General features: G+C 42.9%; 1 protein-coding gene across 5 annotated transcripts in view; it reads left to right on the top strand.

Moving 5' to 3' along the window:
• Positions 1-17,088, top strand: part of LOC311174047 (transducin-like enhancer protein 1) — a gene marked incomplete at its 5' end in the record, with an annotated part of 91,481 nt that overhangs the window by 51,973 nt on the left and 22,420 nt on the right. For 4 of the 5 annotated variants that reach the window (XM_084238151.1, XM_084238150.1, XM_084238148.1 and 1 more), the window contains 6 exons: positions 8,146-8,262; positions 11,398-11,451; positions 11,922-12,074; positions 14,055-14,199; positions 15,234-15,424; positions 16,567-16,643. In XM_084238151.1, the coding sequence (XP_084094277.1) occupies positions 8,146-8,262; positions 11,398-11,451; positions 11,922-12,074; positions 14,055-14,199; positions 15,234-15,424; positions 16,567-16,643 (737 nt within the window). The remainder of the gene's footprint in view (positions 1-8,145; positions 8,263-11,397; positions 11,452-11,921; positions 12,075-14,054; positions 14,200-15,233; positions 15,425-16,566; positions 16,644-17,088) is intronic. The other variant, XM_084238149.1, reaches the window with a different exon arrangement.

Raw genomic sequence — 17,088 nt, 5'->3', positions numbered from 1 at the left:
GCGCAGAATTGTTCTATTTGCTAGTTTAAGGTTTAATGTTAGGATAACAACTGAGTTTTAATGTAAAACCCAGGAAAAGAGAAGTCTAAGAACAGAGTGGAAATATGGTTTTTTTTTTCCCTGAAAGGAGAGAAGGATAAAACTAGAAACTTTCAAGTTTAGTTTGCTATTTTCAACTTAAGATTTGACTACTGTTTTTCTAACTTCCAAAACATTTTTATAACATAAACCTACTTACCTGAGTGTTAGTATTGAGCCAAGAAATAAGAAATGACAACAAAGACCTTGACTTCTTCTGTAATAAAGACAAGATATTTCAGTTAATTGTTAATTTATAAATGAATTGTATTAAATTTTGGCTGGTGGGAATATCTTTTAAGTAAGTTCCTTGAAGTGCCTGGAATTAGGGAATTTGCAAAGGTGTTATATGCCTTGTATGTAAATACGATAGGAAGTATTTAAATACTGACTGATTTAACAAATATTTATTGAGCACTTAAACTATGTGCCAAGCATTGTATAAACTGCAGATATTTGCTGCTGTTTGCGGTGATGTCTTTTACTGTCATGATAGTTTGTTGAATGAAAAACACTGAAATACTGAACCCATATGATCGTTATTTGGAACATTTAGAAAAAGGAGGAAATTAGGGGTTGTCTTTGAAAGAGTCCAGGGCAGAAAAGGCTTGTAGATTTAGTTGGGATTCATGGATGGGCCTCAGGAGCTCCTTGAACCCCTCAAAGATTATATTCAATTGTATGTTGTGAGTCCATGCTCTTTTGGATGATTCTGGGGAGAGATCATGTTTTCATCAAACTCTCAAAAGGGATTCTTAGCCCCAGAAAGTCTAGGCACTATCTGCTTTAGAGGTCACAATGATGCAACCTTCATTTTATCAGTAAAATATTAAGCTCAAGGAGGTTGGGTGCCTCTGGTGATAGTTAATGGACATAGAGATTTTGATGTTGTCCTTTTGAAGGACACAGTTGTCTCATCCCCATCACTGACTTTCAAAATTAACAAGGACTTGTATTTAGAACTTATTTAAAAGTAGTTCTGATAGCCACTACTTGATGTAATATAAGGTGGTGTCTCTATTTTGTTTTCTGTAGCTGGTCTACTTGACTATAAATTGGCGGAGGTAGGACCTGGTCGTAGTTAAGCACCACCTGTCACTTCACTTTCTCAAAAAAGACACTCAACACTATGAGAGAGGACAAGGAGGAAACAAGGCATGAGGCTTACTTTGGAGACTACTGTTGGTCTGTTTCTGAAAATTTGCTTTTTGAGTATCATTAACTTCTAGTGGCTCTTCAGGACCATGGAGGAGGAGGGGTGATAGAACCAACACAGGCATCATTACTGATGCTTATAGGTCAGTAGGCATCAGTAATGATGCTTATAGCTATGTCAGGGCTGTGAAGCTGACTCCAGCCTCCTCTGAACTTGGTCAGTCTAATGCTATTCAAATGCATCAAAGGTCAGCCAGGACTAGGATAAGGGGTGTATTCACCTAAATATTCAGGAATGTGTCTTACTTTACCTGACTCATGTCAAAGAGTTGCTTTGTAAATAAAAAATAAAACTGAGATGAGTCCTGCCAGATTCCAATATTAAGGCACAGAAAATACTCAGAGTTCTGAAGCCCTTTGAGCAGAATTTGACTGTGCTTACAAAACATAGATCCCCTGGGAAATGGGTATCACTGCTGTGATATGGGTGAACCCGTGGTTTTCTTTTGGAAGTGTGTGCCTGTACCAGGTGGAAGTCTATGTTGGTGCCATAACCACCAGGTAGATACCTGTCTAACTGGAAAATGCTCAGGTTTTCTCTCACTCTGAATTCAGTGGAAAGCACCTTTTCTCTAAAAAGCCAAAAAGCAGGTAGAGAATATTTTCTCTCTCCAAAATCACCTTTGGTCTTCAGTTGGTCTCCTGCAATTAGAAAACGTAATGCCCACCCTTTAGAGCAGGTTTTTCTCTGTTTTCTTTTCCTTTTGGCCCCTTCATCATTTTCATCTTTTTCTCTAGAGCATAGTAAGCAACAAACTTCCGTCTTTCAGATGTGCAGAAGTGAAAGGCAGCACTTGCAGATGTCCAAGTAACTCATAGTTAAGTGCTAAACCAGTGCTTCTGTTTCAGGGCCTTTTCTTGCGTTAGAAAGTATCTCCTAGGAGAATGAAGAGGAACAGTAACAGCTAACTTAACAGGCTTTTTAAAAAGGTTTGATGCACACATTTAATTTTTGCTGTGACCAAGGTCCTGATTATGGAAATCCGGTCCTCAGATGCTATGAAGTCATTTTAAGATGATTTTTAAATAATTGTGTTGTCAGCGTCAAAGTTTTTGTTTTATTTTGCTTTACCTGGAGAAGGCAGGTGGGAGGAGAAGCTGGGATGTAGAGTCATGTCCAAAGCATCTTGCGGCTCAACACCTCTTCCAGCCCAAGAGCTACCAGCTTCTGTTTTCTACGTGTTCCCTGCTGAGATCTCCCTCACTGAGTCACCCATCTGCATTCCCCAATGTTGGGTTCTTAGGTTGAGGTGCAAGAACATGCTGGTTCTTTCCATATTTTGCACTTAAACTGTTTAAATAATCAGTGTATACCCTTCAGTCCCCCATCACTGCCAGGACTTCTAGGATGTGGTTGCCAAGTGGACACATTACTGCACGTCTCCACTTTTTGCCATTGACAAGTGGGGATCCCATTAATTTCGTGGATTAAAAATACATTTGCGAAATGTCAGGCAGAATCTGTGAATGACCAATTGGACTGCAGCAAAAAGTGCAGTGCAGGGTGATGGCTTAATTGGTACCAGGTGTAGATGGGGAAGGCACGCAGATGTGACGGGCTGCGTCGTTACCTAATTGTTTTAATGTTCACCGAGAAGTTAATTGTCAGTGTAGAGTGTGCTAGCAAATTAGGTTCCCACTGCCTTAGTGTAACTGAGGATAAATGAGGTGTCATGAGTTTCCAATCTGTACCTCTGACACAAACACTTTTCCTGCGGGGAGGAGAACGTTCCCAAGGGGAATCAGCATGGCAGCTAAAGAAATCCATTTGAATAATGTGCATTATTTTCGCATTAGGGAAACCTGCCTAGCTTCTGCTGTATCTGTAAGTGGGTTTTCGTCACAGATTTGCTGCTGGTGGCTCTAACTGTGGTTGGCAGAGTTGCTTTGAAGTCTCAGGATAGACGAAGACCTGTAACAAGTGTTCTGGTAGCACTGACAGTCTAACCTTTCCTTAAACTTCCTGTCATATTTTCTGGGTTTCCCATCCAAAATATCTCAATATACATGAACAGTCATTACTGTTAAATTGCTAAAGAAAAGTAAAATTCGTGGAACAAGACAATCATGACTGGGTTTTCATCCTATTGAAGCAGCTGGGTCCCCCTCAATCGTGAGAGGGTATTCAGAGCATATAAGAGAAATGTCACTATCCTAGATGGTCAGGATAGAAGGTCGTGGAACATTGACATCTTGACATTGTCTGTGGACTTAATGGATGCTCTCTGAGTTCTGTGGCTTCTATTACACATTCTCACCTAAAGGTGTGGTTTAATTGCATTTGGATGTTAATTTTTGATTTACTTTGAGTGAACATATTGTCCACTTCTACTTACTAGGTTTAAGTACTCTCACAACTCTAGTTAACATGCAGCTATTGAACTCCATCAGGGGACGCCCTGGTGTGTGTCTTCATAAAAGCGTTCACTCTGCGCTGGGAAATCCTGCTCTGGGCTTGACTTTTCTGGGTAGTGTGCCCAGGTTGGTTGAAATATCAGAAGAGCCACTACTTTTTCTTTTCTGACTAACCCTTTCCTCATTCTCATAACCATTAACACAAGAAGTATCTGATCCTCTGGAAGCAGACAGTAATTGTAGCAAATAATTCACCTGTCAGTGAAGATGCCCATTGAGATTTTACGTTCGTGAAGATTTTCTTAAGAGGTAGAAGCCGCCTCTTGCAGAGCATGTTACGTCTGTTCTTGCCTCAATTGGTCATTTTACATGTAGTTTATGTACAAATGGAGAGAAGGTATGCCAGTTGGGTTAATGGATTTTGGGGGGGACCATCTTTCTGTCTCTGTTACTAAACATTCCAGAAGAAATCTCTTTTTTTCTTTAGAGACATGTCAGATAAGACTCTCCTGTAAAGCTTGTGTGTGGCTCTCTGCCCATTAGTGTGTGCCACACTTAAGGGGCAGAAAGCCATTGTGGCTTTAATATTTCAGTTTGTTTTGAAATTTTAATAGGTTTGACACCTTGGTGTGCTCAGGTTTGCAATACCTCCCGTGGGCTGCATACCTCCTGTTTTGAGTACATATAGAAGATGTAAATAAGATGATCTTGTTTAGTACTTAACAAAATTTTAAAGCAAAGAAAATCATATGCAGTCTGGACATCTGTCCTCAGGACGTTCATATAGAAGTCTTCCCAGTAATCACAGTATTTGAAAAATCCTGGCAGATATTTAAATTTTACCAGCTGAAAGGTGAAATAAAATATTGAATTTCTTGGCTAGAATTAGAGTCTGTCAATGTGGTAACAGTCATTCTTGTGCTGATCCAGAAATCTGATTCACAAACATTTATTATTTGTGGCAAATAAATATTTGAAAAATGAATTTTATGTGGATACTATTTGGTAGCTAAAAATCCTTAAAAATATGGAATCTGGGAAGAGAAGTCTGTGGTGGTGAGTAGGTCCAGAAGAAGTGGAACTCTTGTTTCTCAGGTTGACAGTGCATGAAACCTGCACTGTGCGTGTCAGGTCAGCGTTGTCCGTCTATGCTGAGCGCTTTTGTAGAGCGCTTTTGTAGTGTGAAGTCTTGGATTATCAATGGCAGGATTTATTTCAGCTTTTTTTTTTTTTTTCTTCCAGCTCATCTTAAAGCAGTCTGTAAAAAAAATGTTCAAATTTTTGGTATGGTGGCATGTAGCAAGTAAAATGTAAGAGTGTGTGTGGGGGGGGGATCATGAGGTGGGGGGAGAGAGACTGGTTAGAGGGGTCACAGCAGATCTGTCAGCAGTATCAGGCATTTCTGTGTCACTTTAGAATGTGAAGCTTAGTAAGTTAAAGAGCCAGTGTGACTTTTAGATAACAAATATTTGGGGCCAAGTATATGAGGGCAAGTATCCTATGTACATAAATTGAGTTTAAAAATCACTCTTCTGGTAGTGAAGACATTGACCTAAAGGGAAGAGCTTCTGGACTTCAGGCAGCTCTCTCCTCTGGACATCCTCCTGATAAAAGGAGGAGGGGACAAGGAAGATGGATGTGTCTTTTAGGATTGCTTTGGCTTTTTCAGTGGCTTGACTCTAATTATTTTCAGTGTCTAGAATACATGACTTTTTAAAAACTTAAAATGAAGCAACTTTGGTTTCATTCTTTTACCTCTTAAGCATGGACTAAATGTTAAATATTAATGTTAAATGGGATTCTGTCTTATCCTACTTCATATTGAACAAATACCAAGATAGAACCTTAAATTTTAAAGCAGCCAAGGGATATCTAATTAGTCTCCAGGTATAATCTCTTCATTCTTAAAATATGTATAAAATGGCTCATAGTGAGCATTACGACGACTATTCTACCCCAGGCCATAAGGAACATAAGATGGTACCGAGGAAAAAAAGACAGCACCCGTGAAGTCACTTGACTATTTGGGGCACAGATGGAGGAACCACAAAGACAAGGGCCACCTAGGCAGTGGTTAACCCAAAAAGGTGTTCCTCACAGTAAAGTTCTTCAGGGTGGAACCACTGGCTTAAAAACAGCAATGCAAGCAGCCTTGGCTGCAAGATGTCAGGGGGCAATTGCTCACAGAAAACTTGATTCCTGGGAACAAGGGTAAAAGGAAGTGGTTCGTTTCTGGTGGAACTGCTTTGATGAAGAAAGTCTGCCAGGTGTCAGGCTGCAGTGAGTGCCGGGCTGTGCTGTGACTCTCCCAGCCCCTTTGCACGTGCTGCCACCTTGTTTTGAGTCATTTTTATAGCGTAGAGGATCTGATGAGACATTTTGTTTTGTAACTTGCCTGAGTCTGCTCTTTCAATGGGGCCAGTTTTCAGATAAGCAGGAGTGCTAATTACTAGCCCTGTCCAAATTTAGGGGAACTTGCAGCGCTTTTCAAAGCCCATTCAGATTATAGACCTCAATGAAACTGCTCAAGCAGGAATTAGAGTAGTAACTTCTCACACACACAGGCAGAGCCTCCAAGCTTGACAGCCTTACAGGTCCAGCTGTAGAAATGTCATTCTAACAGAAATTGCCCTATATGTAACAGAAGTATACTTTACTTTGGTGTTTGCATTCCCACTTGACATCATTAAAATGAAAATAATAACTAAAGGCTGTCTTTGAATGGTTGAGTGGGTTGGATGCTCAATGCTGGGAACAGCAGGATGTTAACAGGTGACCCTGTGGAGGGAGATTTTTAAATGGCTGCTGGACACCTACTCTGTGCTGCCTCCTGCTGGGCACGTGGCAGGTGTACCGCTGAGTTTGATGCATCCCTGCCTGAGATGCATCCCCTCCTCGAGACTGTGGTTGTCAGAATCTAGAACATAGACAGGTGTATTTGGACACTTTCTATACCTGAGCCAGTTACTTTGCAGTTTTATTAAGTTTCTGCGTGCTCTGGCAGGCTTTGGGCCCGGGTGGGAGGAGTTTGTTTTCAGCAAACATTTACCATGTAAGTTCAGGGATCGAAGCAGCTCACCTTTCAGTTGCACACATTGCTAGAGACATTGCTCTGAGCTGCTCTGTATTGAATTGCCTTGGTCCTTCCCGTCGTCTTTTATGTAAGTGTCCTGGCATGGTGTGCACTGAAAGGTCATGAATGAAAGTGAGCTCACTTGGATTCAGCCCCTGAAGTGGGCAAAGAGGCTGCAGATTGCCTTCTGGTCCCCCATTTTTATTTCCTCCCATGTGTAGCTGAGAGGGGAACACTTGCAGGCTGGGGTACACCGTTTTCTTGGGAGAGTGTTGAGAGCCAGCCACCTGGTTGGATTCCTCTGGCTGGTTTGGGATGAAGAACCTTGAAGGTTTTTAAAATGTGCCATAAAATATTTGCTTCTGGTACATTCCCTTGCCTTAGAGGTGGCCTGATTTTAGCTTATCCCCACCCTCTCTGTATTTTAAATTGACAGAAAAAGGTAAAATACTTGTCTTTTGGCCCCAGACACCCCCTTCTTAGTTCTCCAACATCTTCAGAAATTGGGGTTATCTGAGCTTTTTGCAAAGCTCTTTCAGCTTTGTTCAAGGCAGTAACACATCACTGAACAAATTGCCTCCTTGCATATGCTAATCCCACACTTAAAAGAACTCATTGTAATGCCTTCTGATGCTTTAGCCAGAGAGGAGAATGAAATTGAAGGGATGTCAGAACATGTCATGTGACCCCAAATATATAAAATGCCTGTTTTCTTTGGGTCAGCAGTTCACACTCAGCAAAAGAGGGTGTCCTGTTTGGTTTGTGGAAAAGATCAGTACCGATTCCTGCTTTTTGTGTGTGGGAATAGGCCTCACTGTTGAAGATTCACTGACTAAAATTCCCTCTTTGGAGCTTAAATTTCAGTGCTGTTGGCAAGGAACACAATCTTATTTTCAACAATAAATTAAAAGAACTCAAAAGAGTTCCTTCATTGTTGCTGTGGAAAATGTGATTTGCCTTTTAGGAAACCATGCTGTTAATCCCACCGCTCTCTGTCTCTGCAGAGTGGCACACACTGACTTTACAGCCACAGAATGTGTCTAATAGACAAATCTCAGGTTTTGTTCATAAGCCATTCATATTCCTGATCAAGAAGTCACAGTGGGGAAGGAAAAACCACATCCACATATAAACGGCAAGCTCCCTGTTCTGTAACAGTAAACAGAACAAGAGCAGTGTGTGTAAGGCCTGCAAACAGAGCCTAACTTTGGAGGACTTGATTGCGTGGTCAGGGCCCCCTTTTAAGTGTTTAAACCTCTGTCAAGGTTTGCCTTCAAAGTCTCTAGAAGTGACACATTAAATGGAATAAAAGGCCATGTAGGTATTCCCTTTTTATAACAGCTTTTATATCCAAGTCGGGTTTTCACATGTCTCAAGAGACCTGGAAAGAAATCTTTGATTTTTTTTTTTTTTTTGTCTTGCAGAGTAATTCCCTCTTGGTCCCAGACAGTCTAAGAGGCACAGATAAACGCAGAAATGGGCCTGAATTTTCTAACGACATCAAAAAAAGAAAGGTGGATGATAAGGACTCCAGCCATTACGTAAGTAAATAAAGGACTTAAAGTTAATATTTGTTTGCTCACCTTCCGAGTGATTATTCAAGTGTGCTCTAAGATCTTAGTGATAATTTCATATCCCTTTAAATAATATTAGAAGAGGATAGATGCCTACATTGTAGGGTTTTGTTTCTTTCTAGGTCTGTAAATGAACCTTCTGCGAGGCCCATTTTAAGCTTTCTTCCTTACTCGCTCACAGGATCGGACACTAGCATGTGGGGCAGGTGCCATGGATGTCCCATCTCTGCAGTGCTCAGTCCTGCTCCTTAAGTGACCCTGCCTCACCTTGGTTTAAAGCTCTGCTCTCACCATCTTCGGATTCTCAGTATTTGAACAAGGGCCTGCTTTTTCATTTTATCCTGGGCCCTGTACATTCGGTAACTTGTCCTGCTAAAGTACTCAGTTAAGAATTCGGGTGTCACAAAAGTAGGTTTTTGGATGCTATTTTGGTAATAGATCCAGGCTTCTATTAGGCCTTAAGTCAGAGTTCATCCTTTTCCACAGAGAGCACTTTAGTGGTGTAAGTCTGTGTTCAAAGTGGAACAAAGGTTGGAGACATCTCTTTCAAACCCTATAGATGAGATCACAGGACTGGTTAATGGGGTGAGGACATGTCTCGTGTCTAGCTAAATCTCAAGAGCAGACCAAGCCAGAAAACCACTGACTCTGGCTTTGTTTCGGGGGACCATAAACTTTGCACATGGCGTTTCTGATGTGTCCCAGATGTCTGTTTTTGCATGGGTGCACGCTCAGGAATACTGTGTGAGTAGAATGTGGAGTTCGTCCCCTTCCCTGCTGCTTCTGCAGGAAGAGGAAGAGCTCCACTTCTGCCTGGCCGATGTGTAGGTTAAGTGGGGCCTTTCATGCTGGACCTCTGCCTCCTTTGGCTGGCTCAAGACTAGAGCTGATAATGAGTAACATTTCTTGAGCAACAGCTCAGGTTAGTGCCAGCTACTGTGTGCTTTTTACACAGATTATTTTAACTCTTAAAACAAACTTGTGTATTTGGTACCATTACCTCCATTTTACAGGTAAAGACATTGAAGCACAGAGCTTTTGTATAATTTGTCCCAGGTCAGAGAGTGAGCAATAGAGCTTAGAGGCAAGCTGTGAACCCAGGGCCTGGATGGAATATTTTGCTTGAGTTCAGTCACTGCACACTCTCCACTTAGAATCATATCCTTAGAACCCAGGTTTTGGATCCTCCCATTCTTGTCCAAACCTTTTTAGAACATAACCTTTTGCTTGGAGCCAATATCACATGTGGTTACTTTTATGTCACTAGCTGTAAATCAGTCAGAAGGTCCACGATATGAAGAAATTTGGAAATTGGCAGATAATGCATTTCTGAATTGTTCTGCATAGGACTTTTGTGTGTATTTAGTAATGAGTCATGTGAAACCCATAGGTCTTATAACTTTTGTTACCTGCTTGTACTAGGCATGTCTCGTATATAGGTGATTGAAGGCTACTTCTTGAGATGATTTGGAAAGATCTGGGACAAAAGCCTCAGATTTAGATCTTTATACTTTATAGGTATGTACTGTACCGTGATGGTTTCTGTATACACAAAGACCCATTACAAAGCTCAGATTCAAATTACAGAATGTTTGAGTACTCACTTCACAATTCCGTTGGAATAAACTGCTACTTTTTGCAAGTTCAGTTTGTACACTAAATTTACTATCTTATAATTTTTTGCCTACAAGGGAACTCCTTTGTGCTTATATTTTTTCAATACTACCACCCTTGGGATCTTACTACCTAGAAACATTTGAACTTTTATGTGTAATTTACTAAGATAAGGCAAATTTTCTTCAGCACTCATTTTTTATTACAAGGTGGTTGTTGTTTTTTTTTCCCAATAGACTTTTGCTTTGAATTGCCCAGTCTCTGCATTGGTTGTAATTTAATGTTGTTGCTAGTGAAGTGCACGGTGCCTTTATAGCAGTGACTAAATGCAGTAACACATGATTGAGAAAGCAAATTGTTTTTCCCATACATAATGTTCTAGGTACTGTTAGAAAAAACAAGACCTGAATTTAAAGTTGAGGGTTCACTTTCCAGCTGGCCTTGGGCCCACAAAAGATACCAATGTGGGTGCTATTTGCACTATTACTAATATTTCTTAAACATTATTTGTGTATTCTTTAACTGACAGCAGTATCAGTAAAAGGATTGTTTTGATCATAAATTAGCGACCTAACCCTTTTCAGCAATTTGGATTATTGTGACAGCCTACATTTTCCAAATGCCCACTGTATTACTCTGCACTAGAGAACATAAGGCCTTTGGCTAAGAAAAGAGAATTTTTCAGCCTGCCCTGACCTTGATGTAGGAGTGATCACACCTTCAGCCTGAAGCTTTTTCAAACTGAGTGCAACCTTGATGTATCATCTAATTAGCAAATTGTATGGCTTTGTGAAAAGACAATAAAAGCCCTGCTGCAGAAATCTCGTGCTCTCCAGATACTGTTGTCCCCTCTATCTCCCCCTTTCCCCAGATATTCCAAGCTGATTGTTGAGGAGGTTTATTCCTAGCATGAGATTGGCTCTCGGTACTCTATCCCAGCAAGTAGCTAGTTTGTTGTTTTCAATTTCCTGTTTTGCTTTGTTTTATTTCTTTTTGCAGTAACCGGGAACATAGTTTAAGTCAAGTATGGGATTGCTCCATAACTGCGAATTGTCTGTGAGCATCAGATGGGTTGGCCATCATCAAGGGGCTACATATAATAGCAGTGACATAAAGTTGTGTCCTTAATTTGAAATCCAGTAGGAAAAAAACTGATATGAGGATACTGGGATTTCACATACCCCGGGAGGTTCATTTGTTGCAGACCTTTATTGAACCCTTACTGTGCGCCATGTGTTTGCAACTTGCTGTTACCTGTATGCAAATTGTGGTTGTGTAACCCTTATGCTGCTGCAACAGAAGTTCTGTGGGGATTGTGTAACCCAGGTTAGATGAGAAGGGGGAGAAAATTTAGTTCCTAAGGCTGCGATCTGAGAGAGCACGTAGACATGTCCCTGTTGGTACTTTTCAGTCTTCTCTGAAGAAATATAGAAATCTCACTGGGCTTCAAACCCTTCAATAAATGGCGTTAAAATTTCTTTTATCCAGGACAGCGATGGTGACAAAAGTGATGATAACCTAGTTGTGGATGTGTCTAATGAGGTAACTGTTCTCTTTATTAGACTTTATTCTTAGAGTGACTTGTGACCTGTGAATCCCTGTGTTTCCATCTCTTGAACTTTGTACATTAAGAACTAGATGCTGCTCATAGATGAAACAGTAATCATCTGACTGGCATGAACTTTTATTTCTTACAAAAAGTTTTGCTTTTTTACGCAGTTTGGATTCCTAATTTGGGTGTGTGGTGCTCCCTTCCCATGCATTCTCGGCAAAGTGTTTGAGCATGAGGAAGTATGTGTACCTCATTTTTTTTTTCTCTATGTTTTCATGGTTGTGTTTGTAAGCGCCATCCTATTAATTATAAAAAGGTTATTAGGGTGCACACCCCCCAAACCTAAAGAATTTTCCAGCATTCTCCTTTTATGTGAAGAATGAGTGTCGAAGTAGAGTGTGGAAAAGAAAGTTCCATCCATTACTGTGAAATCATGAAAACTTTGCTTCTGTTTGTTGAGGACCCTTCTTCACCTCGCGCAAGCCCCGCCCACTCACCCAGGGAAAATGGAATCGACAAAAACCGTCTGCTAAAGAAAGACGCTTCCAGCAGCCCAGCTTCCACAGCCTCCTCAGGAAGTTCCACTTCTTTGAAATCCAAAGAAATGAGCTTGGTAGGTGATCAGTCCAGTCGCATGCCTTTTTAGCAGTTTATTTTTCTTTGTGAACCAGGGGACCCCAGTGTATTTAAAATGTGGCATCTTTATTGATTGAGTGTTATATATCTATATATATATATTTTTTTTTTTAAAGATTTTATTTATTTATACAAGCACTGGGTACAGTCAGAAGCGCAGGAGGGTGAGAGAATTCACCAGAGCCAGAGCGGGGAGCAGAGCAGGCAGAAGGACCGAGGTACACTGCTGAGGGGAGCAGCGGGCGACAGGAGAGGTCTGCGCGTCATGTGGGACCCTCCTCCGGAGGCCGGGGAGCAGCCAGGGATTGAACCGGCGCTGCAGAGGCTGCGGGCAGCTTCGCAACCCAGTGCTCAACCGCTGCGCCACCAGGGAGGCCCAGTTATATATATTTTTTAAAGATGTATTTATTTATGCGTACAAGAGCCGGGGTTCAGGCCAGAGATATGGGGGGGGGGTGAGAGGATTCACCAGAAGCAGAGTGGGGAACAGAACAGGCAGAAAGACCGAAATACACTGCTGAGGGCCACAGCGGGTGAGACAGGAGAGGTCTGCTGCACCATGTGGGTTGCTCCCTGCCCGGAAGGGGATCGAACTCGTGATGCAGAGGCTGCAAATTGCTTCACAGTGTGGTGCTCAACCCCTTGCGCCACCAGGTAGGCCCATGACTGTTACATTTTTAAGTGTTTAAAAGTGAAGCTCATCTTTCTGCTCTTTGTCCCCATCCAGTGTTTACTTTGTCCCCCTCAATTGTCTGTGTTGGGTCCAATTAGAGAGAAAAACAAGCTTCCGTGTCCTTTGCATTCTTAATTGGAGAACATGTTCCTGGCACAGGCTCCCTGAAGTTGCCAGTTAGCAAGCAGTTGAAACTTCTTGGGTACTGAGAAGTCCTCTTTTCTTAAGTTGGCCATTTTATCTGTTTTTAGGATGTCCTATCTTAGAGTGTTGTGACTGGGCTGGTGGTCAGAATGGCGATGTGTATAGGGCAGCACCCGGAGAAGCCTCGAACTGATGGAGTGAGGGTGGTGCCTCAGAGCCCTCTTATGCTTATAGTCATTCAACAAACATTGTAGAAGTATCATCTCATAACTTGCAATAATCAAGCCATAGGAATCCTGCAGTTAATTCTTAAGCAGGCCACATCGACATTATTTATCATTTAACTGATGGGGCAGAAATTTCAAGTAACTTAACAAGTTTATACAGCTCATCAGATCAAGACCCAAAAGAGCTGGGGTCTCCTTCTAGCCCATGTTCTTTGCTACCCCGTAGCTCTGCTCAGGCCATGATTTAAAGGACACGAAAGGTTGAGAAGCAGAAAAAGGTGCCCTGGAAACCTGATACTGTCATGACTCTCAAAGGTCCCGGCACTGGTAGGTCCATGCTGGTTATGAAAGCAAGTGGTTGGTGACACTCCAAAGAGTTACAACTGTTTTAGGCACATCTCTCAAACAAAATGATGGGACTGTCCTAGGACTTTTGCCTCTGAGACCCTGGTTTGCTTCCCATAATCAAATTGATGGTCCCATGATATCTCACCATTAGTCTCAGTCCCACTGCTACTGAAAGATAGGGTTAGAAAAGGATCTTCCCCCAGACCTTCCTGGTGACAGTTGTTTCTGAGTGACCGGTAACTTTTCTCTGGGTAGTCATCGCTCTTACCTTGGCATAGATCCAAAGTCCATAAGGCTGATGGAAAAATACTTTTTAAAATAAAATCTGCGGAGGAAGAAGTGTGATCATGTTCTCTGTCTCTAGCTGGAGTTTTAATTCTGGCAGTAAGAGGAAAGGTCAACATTTCTCGCTCACAAGTTAATGCTGTCAACATTGTGTGGATTTATGAAAATTGGCTGAGGGAGTAGCTAGAAGGTGCCCAGTGTCCCAGCTGCTGTTGTGATAAATTGTGTAATATGGCTTGGATTAAAAATAATACTCATTTAATTTGTTTAATGATACCAGCATGAAAAAGCCAGCACGCCTGTTCTGAAATCCAGCACACCGACGCCTCGGAGCGACATGCCAACGCCGGGCACCAGTGCGACTCCAGGCCTCCGTCCAGGGCTCGGCAAGCCTCCAGCCATGGACCCCCTCGTGAACCAAGCGGGTAGAGTGTCCCCTCTCATTGTGCTTCGTTTGCCTTTTCCCTTTCCCGGCTTGACTCATTCTCTGTTCATCTCATGACGCAATTTCCCCATGAATATGAAATGCGCTTACTGCTTGCCTCCCTCCTCCTTATCTCTGAAAAGCCATGATAAGAAACAGATGTTGCCCTTGGGTTTCAGCAGCTGCACCCTGTTCGGTCTCCCACTGTTTACATTTGGCTTTTCTTTTATTTCCAAATAATCCAAATCCTCAGGACTTCAATAAAGTTCCTGATAATTATTCTGAATGTAAGCTCCTTACCAAACTATCATTGTGTGTCTGAGTTTGCTAATATTGACCAAGACGGCGGCCTGACCAGCCCAGTGTGCTTCTTGCGTACTTTAGTCAACTGTTTTGTGCTGGTAGCTCCCTCAGGAATCGGTGGTCTCTCCGTCAGTAGAAATTGGGAGGGTTTCACTGAGACTCCAGCCCACGAATAAGCTCATAACTTTAAATTTTTAATTCCTCATTGGTAAAGGGAAAGAAAGGAACACTCTGTCCTCACTGAAAATAGGCATGAGGATATTCCTCTTAAACCTGTGCTTGCTTTACATAAATCCAGGATCAGGTTTTTGTTGGGAATTGGTATCAGAGAATGCCAAATTGAGACTGAAAGAGAAATCCTAGATTCACTCAAAAAAGCCTCTTTTTGAGATCGTCAGGCAGACAGGTAGTGCCGGTGCCTCGGTTGGTCCTCTGTGAACTGGCTGTGGCCACGCTCCTTGATTCCCCTGGTTTCCCAGTGCTGCCAGGTGTGCCAACGAGGAGATGCCAGGGCAGTGCTTCTCTGAGGTCTTTTCTTCCCTGAGATGAATTTATCTCTGGTGGCAGGAAGGGATCCTATGTATAAATTGGAGGTGACGTCCCCGGCCGTCCCTGGGCTTCCCTCCTCCTCTGTCAAATGGCACCAAAAAAATGACCCTGGGGTGGTTGGTCAGGCTGGGTTGGTCAGGCTGAGTAACCAGCTGAGTCAAGAGGGTTTGTGTTTCCTTGCAGCAGCCGGCCTGAGGACGCCCCTGGCGGTGCCCGGCCCGTACCCCGCACCCTTCGGGATGGTACCCCATGCCGGCATGAATGGGGAGCTGACCAGCCCTGGTGCCGCCTACGCCAGCCTGCACAACATGTCCCCTCAAATGAGCGCTGCTGCGGCCGCCGCCGCCGTTGTGGCCTACGGGCGGTCCCCGATGGTAGGTGCCTGGCTCAGTGGGCTGGAAGGGGTGGCCCCCCAAGGAGCCGAGCTGTGGGCGGGGCCGGAACAAAGGCCCTGTGTTCCCACCACACTGCCTTTTTCAACATGCTGCTTCATTAAGTCAGCGTCAAACGCTTTTTGTATTACTGTTTTGTGGATGAAAAAGGCAGTGTTTAGGAGCTGCTTCGGCGGTTCAGGGGACATCTGGTTTTCTCCCACCAAAGTAGATTTTTTTTTTTGGAAGGCGATGAAATGAGTCAAGTAGCTCACAGAAGCCTTTTCATTCGTTTTCTTGAGTGCTTTTTTTTTTCTCTTTAATTCTTAGGAAAAAATATTTGAGAAGGCGTAACTTTCTCTTTCTGTGCCTGCATGGTTCCTCAGACCCAATAGCGTGGCTTAGGTGTCAGAAGTGACTCAGCTGACAGGCAGAAAGACCAAAGGGCTGTGAAACTTTGGGGTGGGTGTCTTTGCCCAGCCTTCCGCACTGTGCAAATTGCCTCATTTTTGACCAGAAGGATAGAAAATTGCATGGGAAGGGTAAAACTGTGTAATCATTGATTGCAACTGGAAAAAGGAATCCGTCATCACCCATTGCAAATAGATGTTCCTGTATCATTTCTGTGGGCTGTTTGACATATATCACATGCATTTCTCCCCTCTTCAAACAACATCATCTCCGGTTGTTTGAGGTGATGCTAAAGTTCATTGTCTTTTTTCCCTTATGTGGCACTGGTTGAAAGTGCAGTGGAGGGCAAGAGAGTTTCAAGCAAATTGGGCAGCTGAGGGACTTGATGAGGTCATCAGGGTGCAGAAAACAAAGAATCTATGTCTGCATCCTCAAGTGTCTCCTTAGATCAGTGATATGAAATTGAGGGCAATCTTGTCCCCTCGTGAAGTTTGGCGATATATGGAGACGTGATTTTCACAGCTGGGGGCTGCTCTTAGCACTTATAGGGGAGAGGCCAGAGATACTGCCAGCTCTACTGCCACACTAGCACAGCCCCCAGCAAAGAACTCTGCCTCCTGTTCCTGTTAATTTTGCTTCTGGGGGCTATACGTTTCTGATGAAATGTCATGTAGATGTTCGTAAAGCACTTCCCTTGCGTACACTGAGTTCACGATGCCTTGTTTTGTTTCCAGGTTGGGTTTGATCCTCCCCCTCACATGAGAGTACCTACGATCCCTCCAAACTTGGCAGGAATCCCTGGTGGGAAACCGTAAGTACCTCTAACACCGTGGTTTTCACCAGTATCAGCAGACTAGAATTCCAAAGGGAGCACAGGCTTGGGCGTTTCCAAGGAGATGTCTAGTGTCTTTTCTTGAGGAGTGTTAACACTTTCTATAAATAGGCCCCTTGTAGGTGTCATGCCTCTGTCTTCTCACTGTGGGTGATCTCATGCTTTTAGTTATTTCTGGATAGAAGCCGCTGGAGGTAGGCACAAAGAGAGAGGCAAGAACTGGAGGTGGTAGACCCTCCTTGTTTGACCCTCCAGAAAGTTGCTCTGGTTTGCCACCTGTTTAAGAGGGTAGCACCTTGAGGTTTTCAGCGGTGCTGTGCGAGGGACGGCGAGCTCTGTCAGAAATCTTAGAAATTTGAAATGTGTTGTTATCTACCCAGCTTCATGCCACCTTTTCCTTGTATTAGTGGAAATGGGAGTTGGG

The sequence above is a fragment of the Talpa europaea genome, assembly GCF_964194135.1.
Source record: "Talpa europaea genome assembly, chromosome: 7".
NCBI lineage: Eukaryota > Metazoa > Chordata > Mammalia > Eulipotyphla > Talpidae > Talpa > Talpa europaea.
Note: the sequence above shows the minus strand (reverse complement) of the source record. Positions and strands in the feature narration are given on the sequence as shown.